This window comes from Rhagoletis zephyria, unplaced genomic scaffold (assembly GCF_001687245.7).
Source record: "Rhagoletis zephyria isolate East Lansing unplaced genomic scaffold, Rhagoletis_zephyria_1.1 Rzeph_scaffold_00049, whole genome shotgun sequence".
Classification (NCBI taxonomy): Eukaryota; Metazoa; Arthropoda; class Insecta; order Diptera; family Tephritidae; genus Rhagoletis; species Rhagoletis zephyria.
The window spans coordinates 91,631-117,312 of NW_016157133.1; the positions used below are offsets into that span (position 1 = coordinate 91,631).

The 25,682-nt window shown below is 36.7% G+C and overlaps 2 protein-coding genes across 17 annotated transcripts in view; one reads left to right on the forward strand and one right to left on the reverse strand.

The window, feature by feature from the left end:
- Window positions 1-25,682, forward strand: part of Mhcl (Myosin heavy chain-like) — a 186,185-nt gene that overhangs the window by 74,109 nt on the left and 86,394 nt on the right. For all 16 annotated transcript variants that reach the window (XM_017622697.1, XM_017622689.1, XM_017622715.1 and 13 more), the window contains 4 exons: window positions 881-1,047; window positions 1,121-1,433; window positions 1,509-2,698; window positions 2,758-2,955. In XM_017622697.1, the coding sequence (XP_017478186.1) occupies window positions 881-1,047; window positions 1,121-1,433; window positions 1,509-2,698; window positions 2,758-2,955 (1,868 nt within the window). The remainder of the gene's footprint in view (window positions 1-880; window positions 1,048-1,120; window positions 1,434-1,508; window positions 2,699-2,757; window positions 2,956-25,682) is intronic.
- On the reverse strand, window positions 5,759-10,640 carry sxe2 (sex-specific enzyme 2). The gene is made up of 3 exons (XM_017622835.1): window positions 10,194-10,640; window positions 9,847-10,090; window positions 5,759-6,994 (listed from the first exon to the last, which is right to left on the reverse strand). Exons 1-3 carry the CDS (start codon window positions 10,243-10,245, stop codon window positions 6,046-6,048), a joined length of 1,245 nt encoding a protein of 414 aa, XP_017478324.1. The 5' UTR covers window positions 10,246-10,640; the 3' UTR covers window positions 5,759-6,045.

Genomic DNA, 25,682 nt, shown 5'->3' on the forward strand with positions numbered 1-25,682 from the left:
TTATTAGTCCCAAAATTATCCCAAACCAGTCCCAAAATGTTCCTGAAATAGTCGAAGTATGCCGAAATGGTTGTGAAATAGTCCTGAACCAGTCCCGAAATTTCAGTCCCAAAATGAACCCGAAATACTCATCAACTAATCTGAAATGGTTGAGAACTAGTCCCAAAATGGGCCTGAAATAGTTGTAAACAAGTCCGGAAGGTGTCTGAAATAGTTCCGAACTGGTGCAGTCCCAGAATGGCCCTCAAATAGTCGTTAACAGACCCCGAATCGGTCGAAAGATTCGTGAACTTGTCCCGAAATGATCTCGAAAAAGTCTTGAAACGGTCGCGAAATGGTCGCTTATTAGTGCCAAAATTATCCTGAACAAGGCCCAAAATGGTTCTAAAAAATTCTGACTAGTTGTGAAATGGTCCTGAACTGATCCCAAAATGGTCCTCAAATAGTCGAACCAGTGCCGAAATGGTCCTGAACAGGTCATGAAATGATCACGAACTACGCCTTAAATGGTCCTGAAATAGCCCTGATCTAGCCCAGAAATGTTCATTTGTACACACTAGAATTAATTACAGATTTTTACACATAAAAAAATATAAACAAATCCTCCTTGTCGACAATACGAACTTATATTGCAATTCGATGTCATAACTCAAATGAACGCGACTTCGAATTTTCATATTTTCATGCTATGTTTAAGGATATGTCCATTCTTCAAAGGCTCTATTGTAAAAAATTGTTTGAAGGCACATAGCTATCTCAGCTCTTGTAATGAAACTGCGTGATTGCTCTTCTTTCTTTAAGTACTTCTCTTTTTAAAAATATCTTATATGTCCTTAATAATAATACATTAAATTTTCAACGTCTTCCCCACGCTCTCCAGGCTCCTACAATAATTTTCTGAATGCCGAGAAGGTCAACTCTATCAACATCATTTTAGAGGCATTCGGTAATACAAAAACCTGTCTCAACGCGAATGCCACGCGCTTCACACAGCTACTAAGCTTAGATTTCGATCAAACTGGGCAAATTGCCTCCGCTTCGGTGCAGGTACCAATTATTGCATAAAATTCCCATACAAAATCAATGCAACTAATCAAATAAAACTTTTATATTTATATAGATACTGCTGCCCGAGCGTCAGCGCGCCGGTCGTCGGCAACCCAACGATCACAGCTTCCATATAATGTGTCGTCTGCTCGCCGGCGCCGAAGGTTTGCTGCAGAAAGAGTTGCATTTGGACAACATTTCCGCGGCCGATAATCATCCTTTCGTTTCACTGTCGCAAAAATTAGAGGAGCGTCATCGCGCAGGCGCTGAGTTTATGCGCACCACACAGGCATTGGAAGCGCTGAATATAGAACCGAAAGCGGTGCGTGGCATTTGGAGTATATTGACGGCCATTTATCATCTCGGTTTGGCTGGCGTTACAAAACGTGAGTGCAGTCGCTTATTTATACGAATTTCCGTTTTTTGTTTTTTTTTCGATACATTCACGCTTACTTTTTCAGTCAATGCTGGTCCGGCCTCGCGCGTACAGTTCGCCAACCCATCAGCCGCACGCCGAGCTGCTGGCCTACTCGGCGTGTCTATGGAGGATTTAACGGCGGCGGCTTTCAATGTCACTGGTCCTGGTGGTGGCGGCGGCACGAGTCCTTCGAAATCGCCTACCGACAGCACTGAGCAAGCTTGGGAGTCGCTCGAGGCGCTTGCCGTGGGTCTGTATTCTGAGGCTTTAGCTGCTGTCGTGGCGTTGATCAACAAAGCCATTTGCACCTCGGCGCACACAATCGCTTCTATTATGCTTGTCGATACGCCTGGCTTTCAAAATCCAGCCAGCTGCGGTCTGCAAACGGGTGCCACACTCTCCGATTTACGTCACAACTACCTACAGGAGCGCCTGCAGTTGCTTTTCCATCACACCACTTTGGTAGCGCCGCGTGACCGCTATGCGCAGGAGCTGGTGGAGATCGATACCGAGGGCATGCCAGAAACACATCCTGGCCCGTTGGTCTCACTCATCGATAAGGCGCCACAAAATCATGTAGTGCGTTCGTCACAACGTGATTTACGTGAACACGATCGTCGCGGTCTGCTGTGGCTGCTCGACGAGGAGTCCATGTATCCCAACTGCAACGATGATACATTCCTGGAGCGCCTCTTTGCGCACTACGGAGATCGTGAGCATCAGACGCTGTTGCGCAAGTGCTCCGGACCCAAACAGTTTGTGCTGCAACACCTGCAAGGCACCAATCCCGTGCTATACACTGTCGATGGTTGGGTGCGGCATAGCCGTGAGCACCCCGCCATACGTAATGCAGTGACACTGCTGCAGGACAGCTCCCGCGATGAGATCAGCCGGCTGTATATTGGTTCGTTGACGCGTGGCGCTGGTGGTATAGTATTTTGCGGCTCCATAGCTGGGCTGGAAGGTACACAATCGTTGCGTCGTGTCTCCAGCATTCGACGCTCGTTCACCTCCGCTGGCGTGAAGCGTAATTCCATAATGTTGCAAGTGAAATTCACCGTGGATGGCATAATCGACACGTTGCGGCGTACAGGCACGCATTTTGTGCACTGTTACATGTTGCAACACAATGCCGGACAGCATAGCAGTTACTCGGCGAGTGGGTCGCCAAATGCAGCGGCGCTGCAATCGAGTAGCGAGGACATGGTGAATGTTCCTTTGTTGCGTAGTCAGGTGAGTGAAGTTGGCATGGCATTTGTGTAATTTATTTCAATGCATTCGATCTGTTATAGTTGCGCGGTTCACAAGTGCTCGAGGCGGCACGATTGCATCGTTTGGGCTTCCCAGAATCAGTTCCTTTGGCCGAGTTTGTGCGTCGCTTTGGCTTGCTGGCTGGTGTTGATACCACTGGCGCCAATGATATAACCATAGAACAAATATTATCCGCTAACGAAGTGGACACTGCCACATACCGTATCGGTCCTAGTCAAGTAAGTGGATTGTTTTTCGTCATTTGCTTTCATACTAATAGAAAAGAGGTTGCAATTGAAATCTTGGCAATAAACCAGTGCGACTGGGTATTTCCGTCTCTCCTTAAATGTAAAATTAGTGAGGTAAAAACAAAATTCGCGTGTCAGAAAAGCGATTTTCTTCTAATTAGTTTTTGAATTCATTAACCTATATTTTGAAATTAGAAATTTTATCAACTCTTAAGTTTTTTAAATTAAGAATACACCGCTTAAGCTTATCGGAGCTCGAATTACTGTCCTATATAGTTTGTGTGCTCCCGCGCACGTTGCATAAACTAATTCGCCCATTTTCCATTTGCTTGCGCGCCATTTGCATTAGGAATAGAAGTTGTATTAATCCAAATAGAATATTATGAGGGTATCGAAAATTGCCAAAGCCAAATAAATTTTAGTCAACACTTATACAATGAACTTACAGATTTGGAATTTTAATATCTTACTAAACTCAACTAAAACTTTCTGGAGCTAAAAAAGTGCAAGACAATTTTGAAAATAGCTAAACAAAAGAGCTAGGAGCTAAAGCCGAATTTTCGGGGCTAAAAAGAAAAATAAAGAGCTAAATCGAGCTCCAAAAGCAACAAAATGGCAACACTGGATGCCATGATTCGGGCCCTGATATCAGACATAACTACATTAAAATTTTTTTAATGATTTCAAGAAATTAAAAAGGAAATCTAGACTTCTAAACAAAACTGAGGCGTAGCGTAACCTAAGTAAATATATAAATAACGTTTACTTATAATGAGATGAGCGGTTGATTGTTGATAGAAATCTCATGAGCCCCAATATTTTATTTTTTAATATTTCTTCCTATGTTTTACTATGAATACTGTACACAACTCAATTCGCCCTTGTTGCCTTGAAGAAACAGAAACAGCATATAAGTTTTTCTGCTTCTGAACCAGCTTCGAAAGATTTATACATATTTATGTACATTAGGGTGGTAAAAAAAAAAGACGATCACACCCCACAAAAAATCTGTACCAAAAAAAAAATTATATTCCTTTTTTTGAAATAAAAAAATATTTAGAGGTCGCTGAAAGTTTTCCATGTATTTTATATGGGGGAAAACAAGTTTTTGTAGAAAAGCTATAGAATTCTGGAAAATCAATGTTTTTCGATCCGAAAACTTTGTTTCTCTTCAGGAGACAAGTTTTTATTACTTACGGTTTTTTACTGGACCCCTAAAAACTTCAAAAATGCAATGGGGGAACCGATAAAAATCGATAGTATTTAAATTCCAACTACTTTTTTTGCATGCATTTTTGGGCCACACTAATGTGCATATATGGTGGCTTTCGACAGGTCGCAACCATAACTTTTTTCAGATGTTTCTATTTATTTGAAAATTAGGTTCTGTATTGAATGCTGGATTAAGTGACACGCACGTTAAGGCTTCCTCGCCCACCTCCCATACAACGGTATTTTTCAAAAATACAAAAACTACGATATTTAAGTAAATACTAGAACCAAATTGTTGAAAATTGGAGTCTGAAAAAGAATTTTGCATAAAATACGAAAGTTAGGGAAATTTATGGAAGCTGCTTCACTCAAAATCGATGTTTGCAATAGCCTCTTAGTAGTAAATGAAGTTATCAGAAATTTGTAGAAAATGGGCGTGGCAGCGCCCACTTATGACTACAAAAGTTTATCTCAGTAAGCGCTTTACAGACTTCCACCAAACTCGGTACAATTATTTCATTAAGTCTAATTGAGAATTATATCGAAAATGTTGGAAATCGAGGAAAAAGCGATATTAAATACGTGCTCCGGGTATATGAAGTTCGGTTTCGCTTGTTTTTTAATGACTTGCTTTTAGTTTTTATTTTAAATATGTTTAGGGCCATAATGCAAGGAATATTATTTCAAAACTTTTTTTCGTACTTGCCTTGCCATTGAAAGGGCTAAGACAAGGCGAATTCATATAAGGTGGTGTTCTTTCATCAGCAGTGAATAGCGTGCGATTGAAATTTTGTTCGTCAGTGAGTGAAAACGTGCGAGTGTTTGTATTTTCTGTCGCACTTTTTACTTCGGGGAAGAATAGCTGAGATTTGACAATGACCAGAAAAAGCCAAAAACAATATACAAGTAATTTTTTGTTTGTTTGTTGAATCGATACCACCGTATATGAATTCATCTTGGGTTAAGAACGATTAATTCTTTTTATTTTTTATTTATTATTTTTTGTGCAAACGCTTGTTGCAATGCCCTGTTTTAAATAAAAAGAAAGTACATGTACGATTAATAAATGTTTAAGTCAATTAGTAACAGCTATATTAAGTTTGGTACTATTCGATTTTAGACAACTCAGCTTTGGTTAATTTTTTAGCTCTTTATTTTATTATTAAATTGTATAATCAGATATTTTATAATATTTGTACATGTAAACAACTGTGGCGGAACGATATAATCGTTGGTAAAAAAATCTTAAATTATTATGTTTTTGAGTAATTAAGTACTATCTTTTATTTTATTATTACAGCATTCTTAGCAACTGCATATGTACATATCTCTGCCGCTTTAATTGCACAGCTGTCGTTTGAAATTTTTCAACTCATAATTGCGAGCGAACTTCTAAATTCGCCTGAAAATAAATAAAATTGCTGTGTACACAACTGCGAAAAGTAGTATAATTAAAGTCACCAAACTGGAGCAATAAAAACATTTTTTAAATTTGCAACGAAAAATTGGTTTCAAAGCAATTTGCACCATTCTCAGCTACCGTATTCTAAAAAAATCTCATTTACTTTGTTTTTTTTTTATTTTTTGCACACATTTCCAACACACTGTCGCCCATTAGCGAGCAATCACATATTTTATTGCTGCGCTTCGTTATCTCGCTTAACTCTGGCGGCATACCCGCCTATGACTCTCCTAGAAGCTTACATAATACAAATGTCTTACAAACGCTTACGCCGAACACATACCATCATAAGAAATATTTAGCCGCTTGCACTTAACTACCAATAGCCTGCCTGCCCGCTAGCCGCCTCAGACACCACTCGCCACCACTTTACAATTGCCCACTCTAACACACCACACTAGTTACGCTCATTTGTGCCACTTGGACAACATGCTGTTGATAAATTTATTATTCAAAAAGCTGCTGTGCAAGAATTTGGCAGGCGCTGCACGTCTGATTCGCACTGTTTCGCCAAAACCAAATGGTGGCGACTTGGAACGAGTACTCAGATAGAATGTGCCGTTTTTTGGCACAGCTGGTTCACCGCCCATGAACGCTGTCGCAGTGCATTCACCTGCCGCCGTTGCCGCCGCTATTGTTGCTGCTGTTGCACCATTTGTGCAGCCACACTCCATTTGGTCCCACAGTGTACCACTGGTACTGCTGCTGCTGCCGCTGCTGCTAATATTATTGTTATAGCTGCTGCCGCCGCGACGTCTGCACTGTGCTGCACCGAAGGCGCGTGGTTGTCGCACCGTTTCCACAAAGTAATACAAGGCCGCAAAATGATCGCATGCGAAATCAAATTCTGCTGCCGTTGCATTTGGACAGTGTGGCTGTCCTAGACCCCAATTGACGAAGAATGCTGCATGAGTAAGTTTCGTGCTCGGATTGCCCAGCAGCGTGATGTCCGTGTGTATTGATTCGGTGTAGATGGCATCGTTTGGTGCCAAGCGCTTGTCTTCGCCCAGTGAGAGCTGCACCAGGCCGGCTGGGTCGAGCGCATAGATGACGCCAAAACGTTGTGGGCTAAGTAGTTTGCCAGCTAAGCCAGCTATGTGTGCTCCAGCGCTATGACCCACCATGTAAATGGATTCGTAGGCAATGCCGGCTTCACGATGTAAGAAACGCGTGAATTCCACCAATTGCTTCGCTATGTCAGATAATTGGCGGCTAATGCGTCCGTAGCTGATGTCCATTGAAATGGTACTCCAATCGAGTAGGATTACATTAAAGTTGCCCACCTCGAGGTAGGCGTCCTTAATGGCTGCGTTCGAACAGGACGTGCTCTTGCCGGTCCACCCGTGGATGGAGAGTCTGAAAGGTAGAGAGAGAATGATGGTTGCTTTGTTACAAGTTCTTGTTTAAACTAATAGGGCAATTCTTAGGGGAATCCCTTAAACTCGTAAAGTCTTAAACTGCGTAAAACTCGTAAGTTTACGAGGCTTTTATGGGAACTCCCTCTTTGTGAAAAGGTGTAAATTGGTGCGAATAGTGACTGTTTGACAGATCAACCAGGATTTTGCGAAGAATTTTTATTTCGTAGTATTTTCCATAACATCCCGCCATCTTGTCTCTATCACTCTTGGCTAAAGTACAATTAAAAATGTCAAAAATTAGCAGAAAACCTAAGTCAATACAGTTAGTGGGCGAAATTTATTTATTTTATTCGCTTATTATTTTTTTCATTATTTCATCATACATTTTAGTATAAAAATTTCGACCCCTCGGCAACACTGAAGTTTACGAGGTCGTTTGCGCATCAAATTTGCCTCGTAAATAGAGATCCATAAAAATTTTGACAGTTCTTTTACGAGGCTCGTAAATTTACGAGCTTTACGAGGCTTACGGGGCTTTTGCGAGTTTAAGGGAAGACCCCTAATGTTTTTATCATGGTTCAAAGTCTTTTGTAAGACAATTATTGAAAGGCAGTAGGCAAGTTAGTTTGGAAGATTTTGTTTATGGTGACACGAAAGTATTACATGAAAAGCTCCCTCGCCAACTTTCATGATGAAAAGCCCTTTTGAAAGAAAGCATTTGAACATGTTCCAAAATGGAGATGTATGTATGTATGTATGTCATCTTGCCCACGCTGCACCAACAGTCATTATGGCCGAGGGGAAAAAGAGTCATCGGGCAGTGGATATTTTTGTTTTTAAATTCAAAATTTTTATTTTTTTGATTTATTTATTTTTTATTTTTTAAATTTAATTTTCTTTAAATCTTATTGTTTAAAAATTATACATACTTTTAAAATCTTTTTATTTTTATTTTTGTTTACTTTAATTTAAATTTTAGATTTTATTTAAAAAAGAACAATTTTTTTTTTTAACTAAATTAAAATTTTAGAAACATGTTCTTTTCTTTTTTAATTAATTTTTTGTTGTTTAATTTTTATATTCCATAGAAAAGAAGTTTTTTATTATTTCATTTAAATATAACGGACGTATTTTAGATAATTTTTTCTTTCTTTAATATAACTTTCTTTTAATTTTTAGATTACATTGTTTTAAAAGCAAAATATTTTTTAAATTTGATTACTTCTTTAGGAGCTTTTTTGTTTTTTTTTATAGTTATTTTTTCCTTTATTAGTTTAAGTTTCAATTACTTTTTAGATTTTTAAAAATTGGTTTTCACTTAATTTATATAAATGTTTTTGTTAATTTTTTTTAAATATTTTTATATACTTTTTAAAATACTTTTATTTTATTTTTTATTAAAATATATAGATATATATATATATTATTATATATCATTTAATTTTCAGAAACTTATTTTCTTTTTTTAATTTACTACTTTTTTATTTAATTTTCTTTAGTTTTTAGAATGTATTGTTTTAAAAAGAAAAAAATACATTTTTTAATTTAATTTAATTTTAAGAAAACTTATTGCTGAAAGACAAACAGAATAACACAACAGACCTCCTCGTTAGCTGATATTTCAATTATTCCTTCGAAAGACAGAAAAGATCTTTTAAGCTAGTTGCGAGAAAGGCTTTTGTCTTTCGAAAGACGGTGGGGAGTTGAAATAATATGTATTTCAAAAGAGTAGAGATCGAAAATTGTCTTGTATCCTTTGAAATTATTGAAGGTGACCCAAAATAGAATCCTTATCTGCCTTAATTGTCATGCTCGATATTAATTTGGTAGTATCGTTTGGTTCATGCAGTACACCGGTTTGCTTACAGCAAAAGTTTTCGGCTGCACCATTAAGGCGGCTGGCGGTAAACTGATTATCCTTTAATAGTGTACGTTAAGTATTTTTTAACATCTACGCTTTTAGGCGGCAATATCCCTAAGAGACTCTCACAACTTTTTCAGTTTCAGGGAAAACCTTAAAAATGATGGTGGTACATCGAGCACTGAAAGTTTTCGCATATCTAGTGTCAGAGAACTTTAACTTAGAATTGAGGTTTGGCCAGACCGATCATCTCGTATTCTTCTGTAGAATAGTGGCCGTAGCATTACGGCGCCAAAAGTACAATGTCAAGAAAGCCACTCTGAATGCCTTGTTGGATTTCTTATTTTCTGTCAATTTCCCATAAAAATTAAAAAAATTAAAATAATTTTTTACTTAAATTGCTTTCGTGAAATTAGCTGTTGATATCTCACTCTTTTTCAATTTTTATATTTTTTGTTTTCTCTATTTTCTTTTATTTTTGTTTTCTTGAATTTTTTTGTTTTCTTAAAATTTGTTTATTCTTTGTTTTTTTTATTGAATTTAAGTTGAATAATTAATTAATTTTCTCATTTATTTTAATTCTTTATTTTCATATATTTTAATTTCTCTTAATTTTATAATTCTTTATTTTTTCATATTTTAGTTTGTTTTATTTTACATTTTTATTTATTTATAATTAATTTTTTCTATTTTGAGATCATATTATTAGTTTAATTTTTTTTCTGTGTTCTTTTTTACTTTATTTTTATTTCTTCAATTTTTTATTTTGTTTGTAAAATTGTTTTTTTACTTTATTTTTTTTTTTTAGTTAATATAGTCATGTACGGGTAGTACTAATGCTGCCTAGCACTCACGCAAACCATTTATTTATTTTGCCCGTTCATTCACTTTCTTTAAGTTACTCAAATATTTCAATTAACACAGTTCGCATTTAAAAAATTCCCTACATAAATTAAGCGCTAATGCACATGCAAATAAATACCACCCACCTGACCGGCCACTTTGCATTAAAATATGAAGTTCGTAGCACATCGCGATCGCCTGGCACCAACACTTGCGCCTTGTAGGGATTCAGTGGCGTATAGAGATCGTAACGCAGTCGCTTGTTACGCCACTCGCGCCACGAAGGATCCAGTTGAGCGCGCATTTCATTCATTAAAATCTCGCGTATGGCACTCGTCACCAAAATTTCACAGTTGCCACGCTCATAGGAGAACTTAGCACTCACCGACGCTGAAATGAAGGAAGGAGGCATATGCATCGAGGAAATGAAATTCGAGTGCACAAACTTTCGCATTTTAATTTTTGCACAATGCATTAAACATTTCACACTCACCACAAAAAACTAGAAATAACAAAGTGTAAACTTTCAGTTGTGGCAATGGCATTTTGTATATTATTTTTTTTTTATGTATTTGTATGGGAAAAATCACACCTCATTAAGCGCGCTAATAATAACAGTACGAGCGATTGTGCCACAGTTTGAAAGCCACTGTAGGGGAAGGCTTTTTTTCCTCTTTGTAACTTGCTTTCGCTTTCAATTGTTCACAATTTCTTTTTCAACTCATTGCTACAATAAAAAAAAAAAAACACTCCACGCTCCTCGCTATACTTTATTTTTTGTTGTTGCGCGCTCCTGTTTGATTCGCAATGGAAAAGTTCTTACGATTTGGCCACTACCACCACCGTTTAAGCCATTCAAGCAACCAAAGTCGTAAGCTGGCAACCGCTTCGCCACACGTTCTGACGCCAAATGCAGCGCGATCTCGGACGCAGGCTCAGTTTAAAGAACATTGCCGGCCACCGCGCCAGCGCTCGGCCAACTTAGTACATCGATTACTGCAACGCGTCTCGTACGTTGTCCGTAGTCGACTTTAGCTCACCGTTTTTTTTGCCCAATTTTGTATAATGTTTCATTTTTTGCTTTCTTGTTTTTTTTTTTTTTAGTTGTTTCCATTGTTTATCTGTAGATTTGTTTGCTGATTGGCAATTAATTCGCTTTAGCTGGCGCGAAAAGTTACAGTAAGAACTGGTAGTGGTATGTCAAAAAAGGCGGTCGGTCGGTCGGTCGGTTTGTCGCAGCATGAATCGGTTGTAAGTCAGCGTCCGCTGGCAGTGACACGCTAAGTTTTTTTTTCTACATTTCCATTCATGTGAAGTTGATTTTATCCAAATATAAGTTTACATTAGACCGCACCAGCTTACAAGCAAAAAAAAGTTCGCCGTACACCACTGAGTTTAAAGTATTTTTGTAAGGCAGGTTAGAATTTTTTTTTACAACTACATTCGGCAGTAAATTTTTTTTGAAAATACTAGTTCTACTAAAATAATCACAATAATAATTTTTAGAGAGCTTTAAAAAAATTAAAATCTGGTGGATAAGTATGGGAATGGGGTACTTGAGGTGAATGCTCTAAGATCCGACTGTAAATGCCGAAGATATGGCGAAAAATAGCAAAAAACGACCAACTCGTTCGGCAAAAAAAAAAAAAATCGAAATGGCCTTCGAATTGAAATTTATTTAAGCTTAATGATTTTTGGCGGACTTTAATTTACTGCTATTAGGATGGTTCATTACGGTGGTAGGTACTGAGATTTGGTGGGTAAGTACTAGAACGGGGTACTTGTGGTCAATGTACTTAGGAACGAAACTCCTCGAGAAAAAACATCGATATATCATGCTTTGAGATGCCGAAGATATGACGAAACGGGGAAAAACGAAGTGAAATCAAATCTTGCGATCAATTTTTAACTAACCTCTCTAGCTAGAGACTTCGAACTTTAAAATTGGCTCAGTAACCGATGACAATGCAATGTTCTGCTAATGAACTAATGCGCTAGATGGCGCGGGTGTCGAGATATTTTAATAACCCGTATTAAAAAAAAATTTCTTTTAAATTACTTGTTTCAAAATTTCCTAGCAAAAATAGTTTAAGACCGAAGTGTCTACGACTCATTTTTTGTTTCATTGTAAGGTGGTATGGTCTAATGTACATACATATGTATTTATCTTGTCTACTTTAACAGGCTTAATGAAATTAAGCAATTTTTTTTGGATGTTTCTTCTTTATGTTAAGTAGCTGTTATTTACATACCCGTTTTACTGCTCCTCAATCATAAACTCGATATTTTTTACAGTAATTATAACGGGTTTCAAAACTTTTTTTTTACCAAGGCAATCTTACATTGGTACTGCGCTCTAGCACGTCTGAGCGAGCTGTGGTCAGAGACCACATGCATTCACTCTCCGCCGTACCTGAAAGTGCTGGGTTTTATTTAGGACCAGGCGAGTTCTTGTGATGAGTTCTAAAGACACAGTAGCCCCAGTGCCCAAGTACATTAGATATGCAAAATACTCCCACTAAAGTACTAAGGTATTTAGTATTTTATTTAGACCTAGGAAAAGCTATAGCAATTAATACTTTACATTAAACTCACCTTACCTCAACTCACTTCAACTTACATAACACACCTCACTTTAATTCGCCTCATCTCAATTCACCTTAACTCACCTCATCTCAGCTAACCGAAACAATTCGCAGATAAATTTTATTTCTGAAATCCAGAGATAGCAGTATCGAAAATCCCGAATTATTCCCAAAATACCCCGGAACTGTCCCGAAAATCGAAAAGTAGTCTCAAAGGCGAGAATCGAGAAAATACTAAAAATCCCGAAGTAGGCTCGAAAATGTCGTAATAGGCCCAAAAATCGAGAAGTAGTCCGAAAGACCCGAAATTAACCACAAAATCCCGAAAATTTCAAATAAGTATAGAAAACTCCGAATAAATCTTGATGTGATAGTCCCGAAAATCGAGAAATAATCCCGAAGATCCGAAGTAGTATCGAAAATCCCGATTTTTTTTTTAAATTACATATATACTGTATTTAGTATTTCATCAAGTTGTAAGTACTAAGTACTATTGTATTGAGTTTTTAGTAAAGCCGAAATCTGTACTACTGCTTTGGTATTTACTACAACAGAGTATTTAGTAAATAAAATTTTGTCCAGCAACTTTACACTACCACAGTTCGTTGCGACTTTGTGAAAACGGGCATATATTATATTCGTACTTTGGTTTCAAATACAAACTATTTTGCATACCTTTTATTGTTTACATCTGTGCCGTTCCATTAAAGTAGCCCAGGTAGGGATAGGCCCTTTTCCCTTTAAAGCAACATTTCATTGGGTTCCCAAACAATATTTTAACGTTTAACTAGCCATAGGTGCAGTTCAAGATGCTCTTCGCGTAGAAGCTTAGTAAAAATATAAACATTTTCAAGAGAAAGTGATAATTTTTTTAGTTCAAAGACAAACCTTCTAAAGTCACTTAAGCTACTTCAATTGAACGGGCGGGCCCGAATATGTTTTCTTCCATTGCCTAATTTTAATAGCTCATACGCTTTTACTGCATATATAATTAACTTGCTGGACCACAAACATACATACATTTGTACTCTTTTTCACCTTTGATCGCACTGAAATAAAATTTGGCAACATCTGCTAGCCGTTTTTTTTTTTGTTGTTGTTTCATTATCGCGAAAACCAGTATGTTCTATGCATAAGTTTTATTTTATTTATTTTTTGCTGCTTACTTATTTACTACATACAACAGTTTACATTAGCTGAGAACTGTTCTGAATTTATTTAAGTACGAATCTGAACTAACCTTGAACAAGTACAACTGTTTTGGTTGTTATAACTTGTTCAGCACGTCTACGGCTTACTCGATTATAGTTTGGTAAATTGTTATTTTACAATCGAATTAATTAATTCTATTAAATTTAGTTTAGTTTCCACGAATTTCTTTAGAGCTTATTAGATACATTCGAGTGATTTGACTCTGTTGCGTAGTAGGCTGGTTGATATTGGAATAATTAATAATAATTAAGTATCATCGAACTTAGGGCTACAGATTGTCACTTTTCAAAAACAATCCATGATCAACCCATTTATAGGCAGACCAGCGGTAGACCCTTCTAAACCTTTCGCACTTTCGCGAAAATTCAGCAAATTTTCATCTTTTTAATCAGATTTTTTTAGAATTTTTTTGAGTATGCAGTTTTGCAGCCCATTTAATTCTTGTAAAAAAAAGTGTTTTTCATTTTCTCCATATAAAGTATTTTCGAAAACAAAATTGTTTGTATCGATGAGATTGCGTGAAAGAAAATTGCCAAAAATCAACGGTAATTTCTAGCTACTTAAAACTTGTACTTTATTATAATAAAATTGATTGCGCTACAAATCCGCATACTTAAAAAAAAATTCTAAAAAATCTGATTAAAAAGCGAAAAATTCGCATGAAAATTTGCCGAATTTTCACAAGTTTTGTTTTGTGTGTTTAAGAATTATATTTTTATGTTTTGTGTTGTAGAATGTACCATATTTTTATACAAAATTGGCGGAAAAAATATTAGAATGTGAAAAATTTGCTGTGCCAATACTTTGTTTCGGCAGTGTATGTACATTAATGGGTTGAAGTTAACGCTTGTAATGTTCCTGAACTCTTTGGCATTATGTTATGTTGTTATCTTATTTTGTTTCTACTATGTTATGTTGTGGCTATGTTATTTTATGTTATGTTATGCTATGCTATGTCAGCTTATGTTTTGTTATATTATATTACGTTATACAAATTATTTAATTTGATTTTGTTTTTAATACGATTTAACTGGTAGCATTTGCAACTCTTAATGGCTTTTGGATCGATGTCAATTTGCCACCAATAATAAATCTTGTAATTTTGTATAGAGTAATAGCTGCTGAGCCTCATTGTGTTCTCAACAGAGGGAAGACAGCTTGGCAGCTACGAGTAAGCACCAAACTCTCGTGTTTGAGTGTTGAATTTTTATTGGAACACCTTAAAATTTTTGAAAATTTAAGCTTCATAGTTTTAGTTTAGGTTCAATTCATTAGTGTTTTTTTTTTGAATTTTTCCAAAAAAAAAATTTTACTGATATTGTTTGTTGAAGCGTAGTGTCAGCATTCTTCAACTCACAAACGGTTTACGTCACAAATTTACAATTGCTTTCCTAATTTAATACATACAGACTTTTTAGCTGCTGTTATTTTTATTCTTTAGTAGCTTTTTGAGTTGTTTTTTTTTTTTTATGATAGTATCTTTTAGTAGACTTTTTTTATTGAATTACATTTCGAAACTCATCATTAATGCAAAGTGCAACAGCGAATAGCCTTCTGCTGTCGCAACCATTTTATTGATGGCTCAGAGTTGCAATAAAATATATGGCATGTCTTTTATTTAAATACACACATGCGAGGATATACATATGTATGTATATTAGGGTGATCACAAGAAAAAACAACTACTTAACGAATTTATGGCCTTAAAGTACCTATTTACTGAGAAGAAAATTCTTCCATTTGAAGAATGTTTATTCTAATTTTAAAAGATGTCGATGGGCATTTGAAATTTTCCATGTAAAGATTTTCTTTAATTAAAAATGAACCGTTTGAGATGAAAAAATTTCATATTTTTGTAGGGCGTTAAATTCTCTAAAAAATAACCCAAATTATGCCAATATTATGTGAGCAAATACTTCTCAGTAAATAGATCCTTTTAAAGCTATAAATTCGGTAGATTACTTTTTTCTTGGATCACGCTAATGTGTATATAGTATGCAATATATATTATACATATGTAAATATATGTATGTACCTTAGGGTGGTCCAAAAACAGTAAAGTCGGAACTGTAATGCTCTCACCCCTAGGACTCCACTTTCTTCCACAACTTTGGGCGCTTTGAGCGACCTCTAAATATTTTTTGATTTCAAAATAAAAAATAAAGGTATATATTTTTTTTTAGTATAGAACAATCCTAGGGGATGAGACCATACAAATTCTGAGTGTTCTTTTTCCTACACGCATTTTTGGACCACCCTATTGTACCTACATATGCATGAAAATACTTAACTTAAGTACTGTGTACATATGTATGTATTTAAGTATGTTCATGCATTCTATTAACATGTAAGTCCTTATGTGCTATTGCCCATATGCGATGCCAGCAACCATTTCAAAACGCCACCTAATCGAGCAATATATTGCAGCGATGAAGCTATCGCTATTAACCAATTCATTAAAGCCATTCAATTTGGCAACACAAGCTCTCTGCATGGTGAGAAATTAGTTGATTAAGAGTATATAATTTCAATTTAGGACGAAAAATCGAATTAAAAATTTTGATTAACTTAAAGTTTTTTTTTCTTATTTAGTGTGCCTCATTAACATTTGCCAGTCTATCTGCCACTATCGCTTGTCAGACGCTTAGTTTTCTTAGCGTTTTCTGAACTTTTTACGATTATTTTTATTTAGTATTCCATTAAACTTTTTAAAAGCAGTATGTTTACTTCAAATTAGAACATCTGCCAACCCTAGAAAATTTGTTTTCCGACTTTTTCTATTTTTTCTTTTTGAATTTAACGATCTTTTTTTCGGGACAATTGAGGATGATTTCCATGTTTTTTACGAATCCCATGGAGTTTCTCAATAATTTTTGTAATTTCTTTCGGATGTTTCGGGTCCTATCCAGACATTACGGGATTTTCGAAAATCTGTATTTTACGTAGATTTTTTTGTTTTGTGAAATATCTTTGAATCGTTAATGAGTTTTCGACACTTTTCTAAATTTGTTCGAGATTTTTTCGATTCTTTCGTTCTGTTTTGCGACTTTTTCGTTCATTTAGAAAAGTCGAGTGATTGTATCGATACTTTTTGGGGGATTTTTTTTTTGGGGATTTTCGAGTATTTTACCGATTTACCAGGGTGACTCGAGATTTTCGGCAGGTTCTCAATATTTTACATCAAAAGTTGTTGGGAATTTTCCTAAAATATTCACGATATTTGATTTTTTTTGGGGTTTTCAGAACTTTTCGCGATATTTGTGATCTCATCATTTTTTTGTATTTTAGTTTTTAACTTTTTTCGATTTTTTTTTTCGGTGCTTTTTTCTTATTTTTGGGCCCTTTCTCTAAGACCACAATTTTGTTTGCTACTTGTTTGATTTATTTATTATTCTTGCGCTGTCACCTGGTACTAAAAAAGTATGTAAATCCATTTCACATAAATTTCTCTGCGTGTAACACGGTGGACACCTGTCGCATTGGCTTGACTCGCATAAAAATTTGGCCTTGCCTGACCCATCGAAGGTGTTCGCCTTCTGTGTCGCAGCCGCTGCACTTGCCGCTGCACTTGCCGCTGCACTTGCCGCTGCACTTCTGTGTTGCTGCTATCGCTTGCATGAATATCTAAGGTTTAGCGCTTTGAAGTCGTCGCTCAATGAGGAGTAGCTATGTCATTTTCTTGGCATTTGACTGAGCGCGTGTTTGCCGGCTGGCTGGCGAACGTGGTTGTGGTTGCGTTTCTGTTGATGACAAAGTGCATTTGATTTTCTTGCATATTTTTGCATGGCTTTATTTTTTCCACTTTTTTGTTATTCCTTTGCTGCTTGCTATGCTGTCTGGTTTCTTTCTCGATGGTTTGAGTTTTTTATCGCAAATTTCTTCGTACTTTTATTTGCTTCTTTACAATTATCTATTCATTATCATTTTATTAAATTTGCATTTTACAAATGTTGAAAGTAATTGTCCACTTTCACTAAATTTGCGCACGAAAAAAATAAAAATTTTAATGACTGCACAATGGCTTAGGCAATTAGCAAAAAATTAACTTTAATTGCTATTGAATTATCGGTGGCAAACAAATTTCGCTAAATAAGAGGGAGCGCATGGAGGGCGGTCTGTGCCTGTCTGGTCGATACAGTTTGGTTGAAATGAAGTTGTCGGCATTGTTGATTTTGTATAGCGATTTCCCCTTTTGACCATCCTAATTGAAATACATACATACATATGTATTTGAGTGAGCCAATGAGTGCGTGGGGTCACTCAGTTAATATTTAATTAGCTTAACCAACCACATATGTAATTATGGATAAGTTGCTTGCCCGACAATGCTAAAAACAGGTTTATTTCCTGCCTCCATGCTTACAGAGATCTGATCTCGTCGCTTGTTTGTTTTTGCGCTGCTTTACAACTTTTGACGTCACAGCTTGCGTGCCCTCCAGTAACTGTAACAGTTCCACTGACTGAACAGCGCATCGGTGCATCTTGGCTGGCGGCGTGTGCTAGTCCCATCAGATAGATAGTTGACGAAGCAGCGAGGCAAGGAGGCAGCGGCTCTTTTGTGCTTTGTGACAACTTTCACGGTCAAGTTCACATTCACTGCGAATAAAAAAACTGCATCGTTGACTACTATGTGCGAATGTGCGAATGTGAATGGATATACAGTTTCAACCTAGCATCCAAGTTATGTACGCGAGTGATGTACATGGATGCTGCGCATGCGCGTGATCACACTTCTCGTCTGACTCGGCGAAGCCAAGGGAATACAATTGTTGGAATGTCAGTGCAGCTAGTGGACATTCACTTTGCTGCGGCTTATTTCATACTTTGCAAGACAAATGAGTTAAAATCATAGTGTAGATATGTGAGCAGAAACAAATTTATTTTTATTTTTATTTTTATATTTTTTTTTTACGAGCGGAATTGTAGCATTTTTGCGCGTTAATAATGTTGAAGAAAAATTTAGCGCAGTCTCATTTTTAGGACTAGTGTCGTAACTGCTCCAATTGGATGCTTATTGTCGTGGGAAACTAGTTATCATGTCAGTTTGTGGCATATCTGTTTTGGAGGCTTGACCATATTTAATAAAGTTATCGATAAATTTTTTTTTATCGTTAGTAAAGCTCAATAAAATTATTACATATAAATTGTTATTAATCCAAAAAATAGCAAAAGTAATTTTTATACCCGATAATCTTTACGATCGCTATTTTTTATGATCGATAATTTTTATGATATTTTTTATGAGCGATAATTTTTATGATCGATAAATTTTATGATCGATAATTTTTAATGATCGAAGTTTGGTACCAATAATTTTTATAAGCGATAATTTTTAATGAAAAAAATAATTTTTTTTACTAATAATTTTTGCGATCGATAATTTTTATTATCGATAGTTTTTATGATCGATAATTTTGTATGATAAACATTTTTTTCACTGATAATTTTTATGATAGCTACTTGATCTATGATTTTTATGATCGATTATTTTTAACGATCGAAATTTTTTTGACCATCCATTTTTACGATAATAGCGATACAGTTATCTAAGCGGCTCTTATAAATTAAGTTTTTTGATAAATTCACTAAAAAAAAAAAAAAAAATCAAAATTTACAACGACCTTTCATTTCGAGGCTTTTTTTCGATACAAATAGTTTAGCCGGTAGTCCTTATGAAGATACTTCTCCTAACCACCTTGGCGGAAGAACTATTTTTTCAGAGTTGACTGCCACATCCTTAACCTAGACATAGAATAAGTGAGCTTAACCCTTCCGAGAATACCAGCTGTCAAGTCATGGCTTATGCTAAAGGCATTTACCTTACAGTATCGATAAAGCATTTTCAAGTTTAAGGCGAAGCTCTTCTGCCGCATGAGCAACTCATCTCTAAATAAAAAAGGTTTATAGTACATACGATCCTTTGGTTGTTGGAGCTTATAAAAGATTGTATATAGTAAAGATTGTCGCGGTTTTCTTCACGTGTAAAATGATCCAGTCATACAAAAATTTACAACGGTTCAAAAAGTGGCATGCTACCCATAGGAGCGGTATCCTCTACTCCAAACAAGGTCTCTGAAACCGTGCCAAATCTCTTCATTGTAGACCTTCACGGTAAATTACAGGCAAGTTGCACTACCAGACGGTTTTGTGGAGAGACACAAAATTTAGTTGTAAAAAAATTCTAAACATCTGCCATACCTTAGTTTCCACGCTACAAGGTCCGAATTCCGTTTCGGAAAACGGCTTTACTATACGAGTTTCTTTCAGGAATTTATGTGAAGAAGGTACAGTCCCTGGAAGATATTTTAGATAACTGAACTATCAATTCACGAAAATTAAACCAGTTATCTACTACTTCCCTAGTAAGTATAAAAATAGTACAATTTTCTACGCGTTTATGCGCTTTTGTGCTGAATCGCGCCAATAATTATCATTGTAGATCATCAAGTTGGCGACAAAGCGCGTATATGTACTTTCATTCACATAGTAAATTCATATGTTGGTCCATAGCTTCAGATGTCTATCGCGAATAATATCAAGTTTTTATATACTCTGTCGATGAGATTTTAAAATAACTTGAAAAAGTAGCGAAGGACGTTTTGAATTTTGCGGAGAACAAGGAAACCAAATTGCACGAATTGTTAAGTAATGAGTAACAGCTGATGAGAATAAGAAGTACACAACATGTACCGATTAAGGCAAATATAAAACCAGTTCCTTCTTTGACTGCTTACTTCGGAAAAGGGTTAATCGTATAGTGATGGATAAAAAGTCTGAACTGAATTCAATTAAACAAGTATTGCAAGTAAAATCAATTGCAAGTAAATCAATTGCCTTCATTCAGGCAATATTTCTATAGGCAGCTCTTGGTAAAACGATGGATCAGGTTGTACGTAATTAGTCTTTGTCACGTTTGTTCACGTTTCCACAAGAATGAAAATGGTGGGTCTCGTCACTCATGAGTTATTAAGACTCAGGATGGCATGAGCATATTTCAAACGCGTTTCACGATCACCTGGCAATAACTGATGGATTATCTACACTTTTTAAGGTCACATCTTAAAATCGTTATTCAATCGTTGTCAATCGTTGTCGCACGTCGTCTGATAGAGGATGTTAGGTCGGTCATCTACCACACCATTAGACACACAAGCCATATTACAATACGGGTATTAAACTAAAGAGGTTTAAGGAAGTTTACTGTCCAAAAATATTTTCAAAGCGGGTTGCCACCTATGCATTTGAAAAATTGAAGCCGGACGGAGCTGCGACCAAAAGCTAGTTTCATTCATAGTTAGGATAACTAATGTGTTATGAGATGAAATTGAAATGGGGTTACCTCATATTTTTTCGAAAATGTACCAAAAAAAACATATTTTTAAAATTCAATAACACCGGCACCCAAAAAAATGCAGTGCACTTTTAACCAAACCCACCTACCAACATGTATTTCAGTCCACTGAATCCGAATCTGAGGTCCGTTTAACTCGTACGCCTGCTAAATTTAAAATTTAATTGCGAAAATTGTGAAAAAGATGGGAACATATTCGCGAATTTCTCGAAATTTTGGAGGTGTACGAGTCAAACGGACCTAAAATTTAGATTCAGCGGATCGAAACACATGTCGGTAGGTGGGTCCGGTTAAATACACCTACCACTTTTTTTTTGTGTGCCGGTGCAACGGCTGAATTTCGAATTTTTTGTATTTCTTTCACAATTCTCGCAAATACTCGTAATTTAGGAGTTGTGCGAGGCAAACGGACCTCGGTTAAAAGTGAATGTATTGTTATTAGGCGAATACTTTTGCTTCGTAGTGTAGGCAACTTAACTTCAAATTGGCAAAGCCCGCGTCTAACTGCCGAACTGCCAGTGGTCAAGCTACATGTTTACATACGTATGTACGTATAATAAAAATAAAAAAATAAAAGCTCTTGGCATTGACGTTGTTGCAATGTGATATTTCACGTCATTCGCAACAGCGAGTAGCCACAACAAAGCGGGAGCAAAACAAAAAAAAAACAATAACAATGTTGGCAACACAATTATCTTAGCGACCGTGGCCACCCAGCTCAAGTGTTCCACTAAACTTTAGTCTCGATTTTCCTGCACTTCATCTTCAATCATTTAGCGACAAACTTGTTTTTTGCTCGTCGCGAGTGTATAGTTAGTAGCAGCGGGCGACACAAATTTTCCTGCACAACAGATCAGCGCGCGCGCATACATTACCTGATTCCGCAATGAAAGTAAAACGCAGCGCGTAAATCCGCTTTCCATTTCGTTGTGGAGCAAACGATTAAATATTTAGTCTGTGGCGATATTTCCGCGCTGAACGCGTTTTGTTGCGTTTCGCGTCTCGCTTTATTCCTTTTCGAAGTTTTTCTTCAGCGGCGCTGATATTTTAATTGGAAGTGATTGCGAATTGCTGTTGCACAGATGAATTATCGATAGCCGGCGATGCGGTGAGGAGCAGCGGCACGCGTGCGCATCAAAATACAAATGTTTCGGGTTGTAACTAGCTGGGCGGCGACGCCGTTGGCAGCTGTTGATTTCGCGCTTGTTAGACGAAATACTGTGCTGTGTGTGTGCGAGTTGCAAAAATTTTATAGAAAACTACAAAAAAAAAAAAACAGAAAACATTTCTCGGTGATTTCCAGCTGTGCCGCCGGCGCTTTATAATTGTTTCATTCGTTTGTGCGTCTTTTATTTTTTATGCGCTGCAAATTAAAATTTATTAAAAATTAATTGCCGCTTAATGAAAACAGACACTTTGATGATAAACGGTGTAAAAATTTGTCAGCCGATTAAGCGCTGCTGCTCCGCATATATATATATATTTTTTTTAAATTTGCGATATACGCACTGCATTGCTGCGCTCACATCAGCTGTTTGAAAGAAATTTCATTTCCCCGGTTGGAAAATGCTTTTCATTCACCGTCGCCGCCAACGCTACCAATCGTTACACATCGTCAGTGGCATAAATGCGCGCGCCTAGCCGACGCAGCAACACCTTGCCTCAAGCAGCGCTTGATGTGTGCCTCATTGCGGGCGGAGAAAGAGGTGGAGGAGGAGGAGAAGGAGGCGATGGCGTAGACGCTGCATATTTTCAAAGTTTTCCAACTGCTGCTCATGATGACTATGCCGTGTTGGAGGCTTACACTTGCTCTGCTGATTCGGCGCTGTGGAATGACACACATTTCGATTTCGTTTTGGGCAGGGAGTTTTTCAATTTCTTCTTGCAACTATGCGCGCATCGTGATGTGGCTCGTGAGGTGTGGCACCTATTGCTGTTGCTCTACGGATTGCTGAGCGTGTTGCTGGTGAGTAAAAGAGTGTAGGTATACCATGAACTTAGTGATAAAATTCGTCTAGTTGGCGGTTCTTTAACTTCGCTCCGAGGACTTAAAAGTAAGAGAAATCGGTTTGGCCATCTAATTTAGGTTGAAAAGTCCCAAGGTTTTGATTGCACCCTTCTGTGTATCACCAAAAATAAAGATGTACATATATTTATAAGCTTCCTAAAATAATACGCTCCCATCCTTTTTAAAGTCTTCGTTGGCAAGCGTTGCGATCAATTGCAGCTTAGTTGTATAGGAAATATCTTTGTTTTCAGCGGCAGCTTGACATTGCTCGTCTATCATCGTCTATATTTTCTTCCAATTGCGTCCAATTGCGAAGTATCTGGATCTCTGTTGTGATTGGAGCTCTTCAGTGTCGATCTTTCTTTCGATATAGAGACAGCGATGTAAATATGTAGATCGTTGGGTATTTTTTATATTAGAAGCAGTTGCTACTGACTGCCATGTTTCGTGACCTAGTAAAATCGACAAGCTGCAGTCTGTTGTCGGAAGCTTCGTTTACCTGTTAGATCAAAGATGCTTACTTTGGCCGTGGCCGTGCCCTCCAATACCTCATAAAAATGGTCTTTGCTCGCGTCATTCTCTCTTCCTTCGGGACGTAGGCACAAATTAGAAAGCTTTTGAGGCATCTGGCATTTGGTTTGAACGACAATACTCGGCCACGAAATCGTATCTCCAGTCACAAATCCAATACCGAACCTAGCAACCCTAAATTTAGTGATCCGAATCACCACAGTGCCAGAATGGATGTTTAAAAATGTAATACCGCCAAAGGAGATGAACATAAATACTCATATTTCAATAGCCAAAAACGCAATGAAATTATTTTGTTCGTTGATGATTTGCTCAAAATTAGTCAGGGAATGCCCCTTCCTACGCATCAGACTACTTCTCTATCATACTCGCAGTCTACGCAAATTCAGAAAATCTTCCTTAAAAACGCTTAAAGATCTTACATCATCCGCGGTACAATTCTGAAAATGGGCGGGTTCTGGACATAAAAATTAAATTTCGTGATGAGCGGGATCGAGATTGAAACGTCTTCCATCATTAGTGCCAAGACATTACGGTGTTCAATACAACTATTTGGCTGATGAATTGGCGAATTGCGGTTCTTTGGAGAGTCTAATTGGACTGGAGCCAATTTGAGGGCCAAGCACTTATGAGAGCCGTTGGTGTGGTGCTACCTTCTTCAAAACAAGCAAATGTTTCTTGAAAAAGACTGATGGGGTAGTAACAAAATTCCTTCTCAAACGAATGATCTAAGAGCTCTGATAGGTCTGATTACGGGGCACACTCCATGGAGACGATATAGGTCACCATAGGTATATTCGACGATCCACTGTGTAAATATTGTTAGGAGGATGAGAATAGTATAGAACATTTGCTCTGCCGCTGTCCGGCCTTCGCCAGACTCAGATGGTACATTTTTGGGTCGGATGTATTAAGAATGGACGAGATACACTCTCTTTTCCTCAACAAACTGCAGAGATTCATAAAGGAGTCTGATAAGTTTGCAGAGGTGCAATGAATTCCCACCCCACCCATATATACCTTCCCTCTAAATTCTGTCTCTAGGTCATAAGTACAATGGGCAATACTGTCGTGTGTGCTTGGGAGACTTGTTTTTTTTTTTTTTTTGGTTTTTCCGGCCATCCACAATTCCATTCCATTCCATTTCATATGGTTCCAGGCTTTAACGATATGGAAGAAAACTGCTTGGCTTAGAAGACAGTAGTTGTCGATATGTAGTTGTCTTGAGATGTTCACGCCAGACAAAGACTGTATGCGAGTTTCTTGACCGCGGAGCGGTGGGCATATACAGTTAGCTATATTAACCTAACCTAGCAGTAACCCTATAAAAAATGGATATTAAAACTTTATTTAAAATCTTTCGATTGAAACTAGTACGGCAAAAATTCAAGCTTTTAACTTGTTTACTTCATTTTACTTATTCGAATTGGTGGCAACTCTATAAAATCCGGAATCCGATTAATGCTCATTATATAGTAGTTTTTTGTTTTAGCGCCGTTTTCATATTAAGCCAATTGTAATTTTCGTGAAAAAAATGGAAACGGGTTTTTGAAAGATAGGTGGTAACCCTTTTCAAGGGATACGTCTAATATTCTCGTATACTTTTTGTATGATACATATTCATTATTTTATGTTAATTATATGATTTTTTTTGATGTATGGCAACTCTATTAAAAATATATTTTTTTCGATTGATACTATTACGTATCTAAAGTTATATCTAAGTATTTAAAGTTTTAAATTAAATAATTATATTTAACATTTACAAAACTTGCTAACGACCCTGTTCACACTTTTATGGATTAGTAAAACGCCGTGAAAGTGCGATGGGTTAAAAAACTGCCCAAAGTACCTAGCAGTTAAACATTTTTAATACATTGAAGAAAAATAAAACAAACAGAAATTGTACATATATATATTCATTTACGCATTAAATTTTTATATTTATTTTATTGCGTTTATTTGTGATGGATATCCAACTCTCTATGTGCTTGCGCGATCAAGTGTAGTGTATGCATATAAACATACAAACATACAAACATATCTACTACATTAATCAATTATCGATGATATTGTGAAATATATGCCAGTGACTTTCACCCGAAAATGTCATCCAGCATATTGCAGACACAACACGAACTGACCAACATACTGACCGCAAGATAGGCGAACCGACTGCCAGACGGAAGAAGAAGAAGCTAGAGAAAGGGGGAGCTCAACAAGCCAACTGTTGCTTTGCGACACAGTCAAACCATAAAATTTTGTAGTTAGCAGCCAATAAAGCAATAAATAAAT

What these genes read in the sequence shown, in the direction of transcription:
- sxe2 (XM_017622835.1), bottom strand. Translation starts at nt 10,245, where the DNA reads ATGCCATTGCCACAACTGAAAGTTTACACTTTGTTATTTCTAGTTTTT. An exon ending in GTTATTTCTAGTTTTTTGTG is followed by an intron (nt 10,091 to 10,193) that starts GTGAGTGTGAAA and finishes CCTTCATTTCAG; the next exon opens with CGTCGGTGAGTGCTAAGTTC. An exon ending in AATGCAAAGTGGCCGGTCAG is followed by an intron (nt 6,995 to 9,846) that starts GTGGGTGGTATT and finishes TCTACCTTTCAG; the next exon opens with ACTCTCCATCCACGGGTGGA.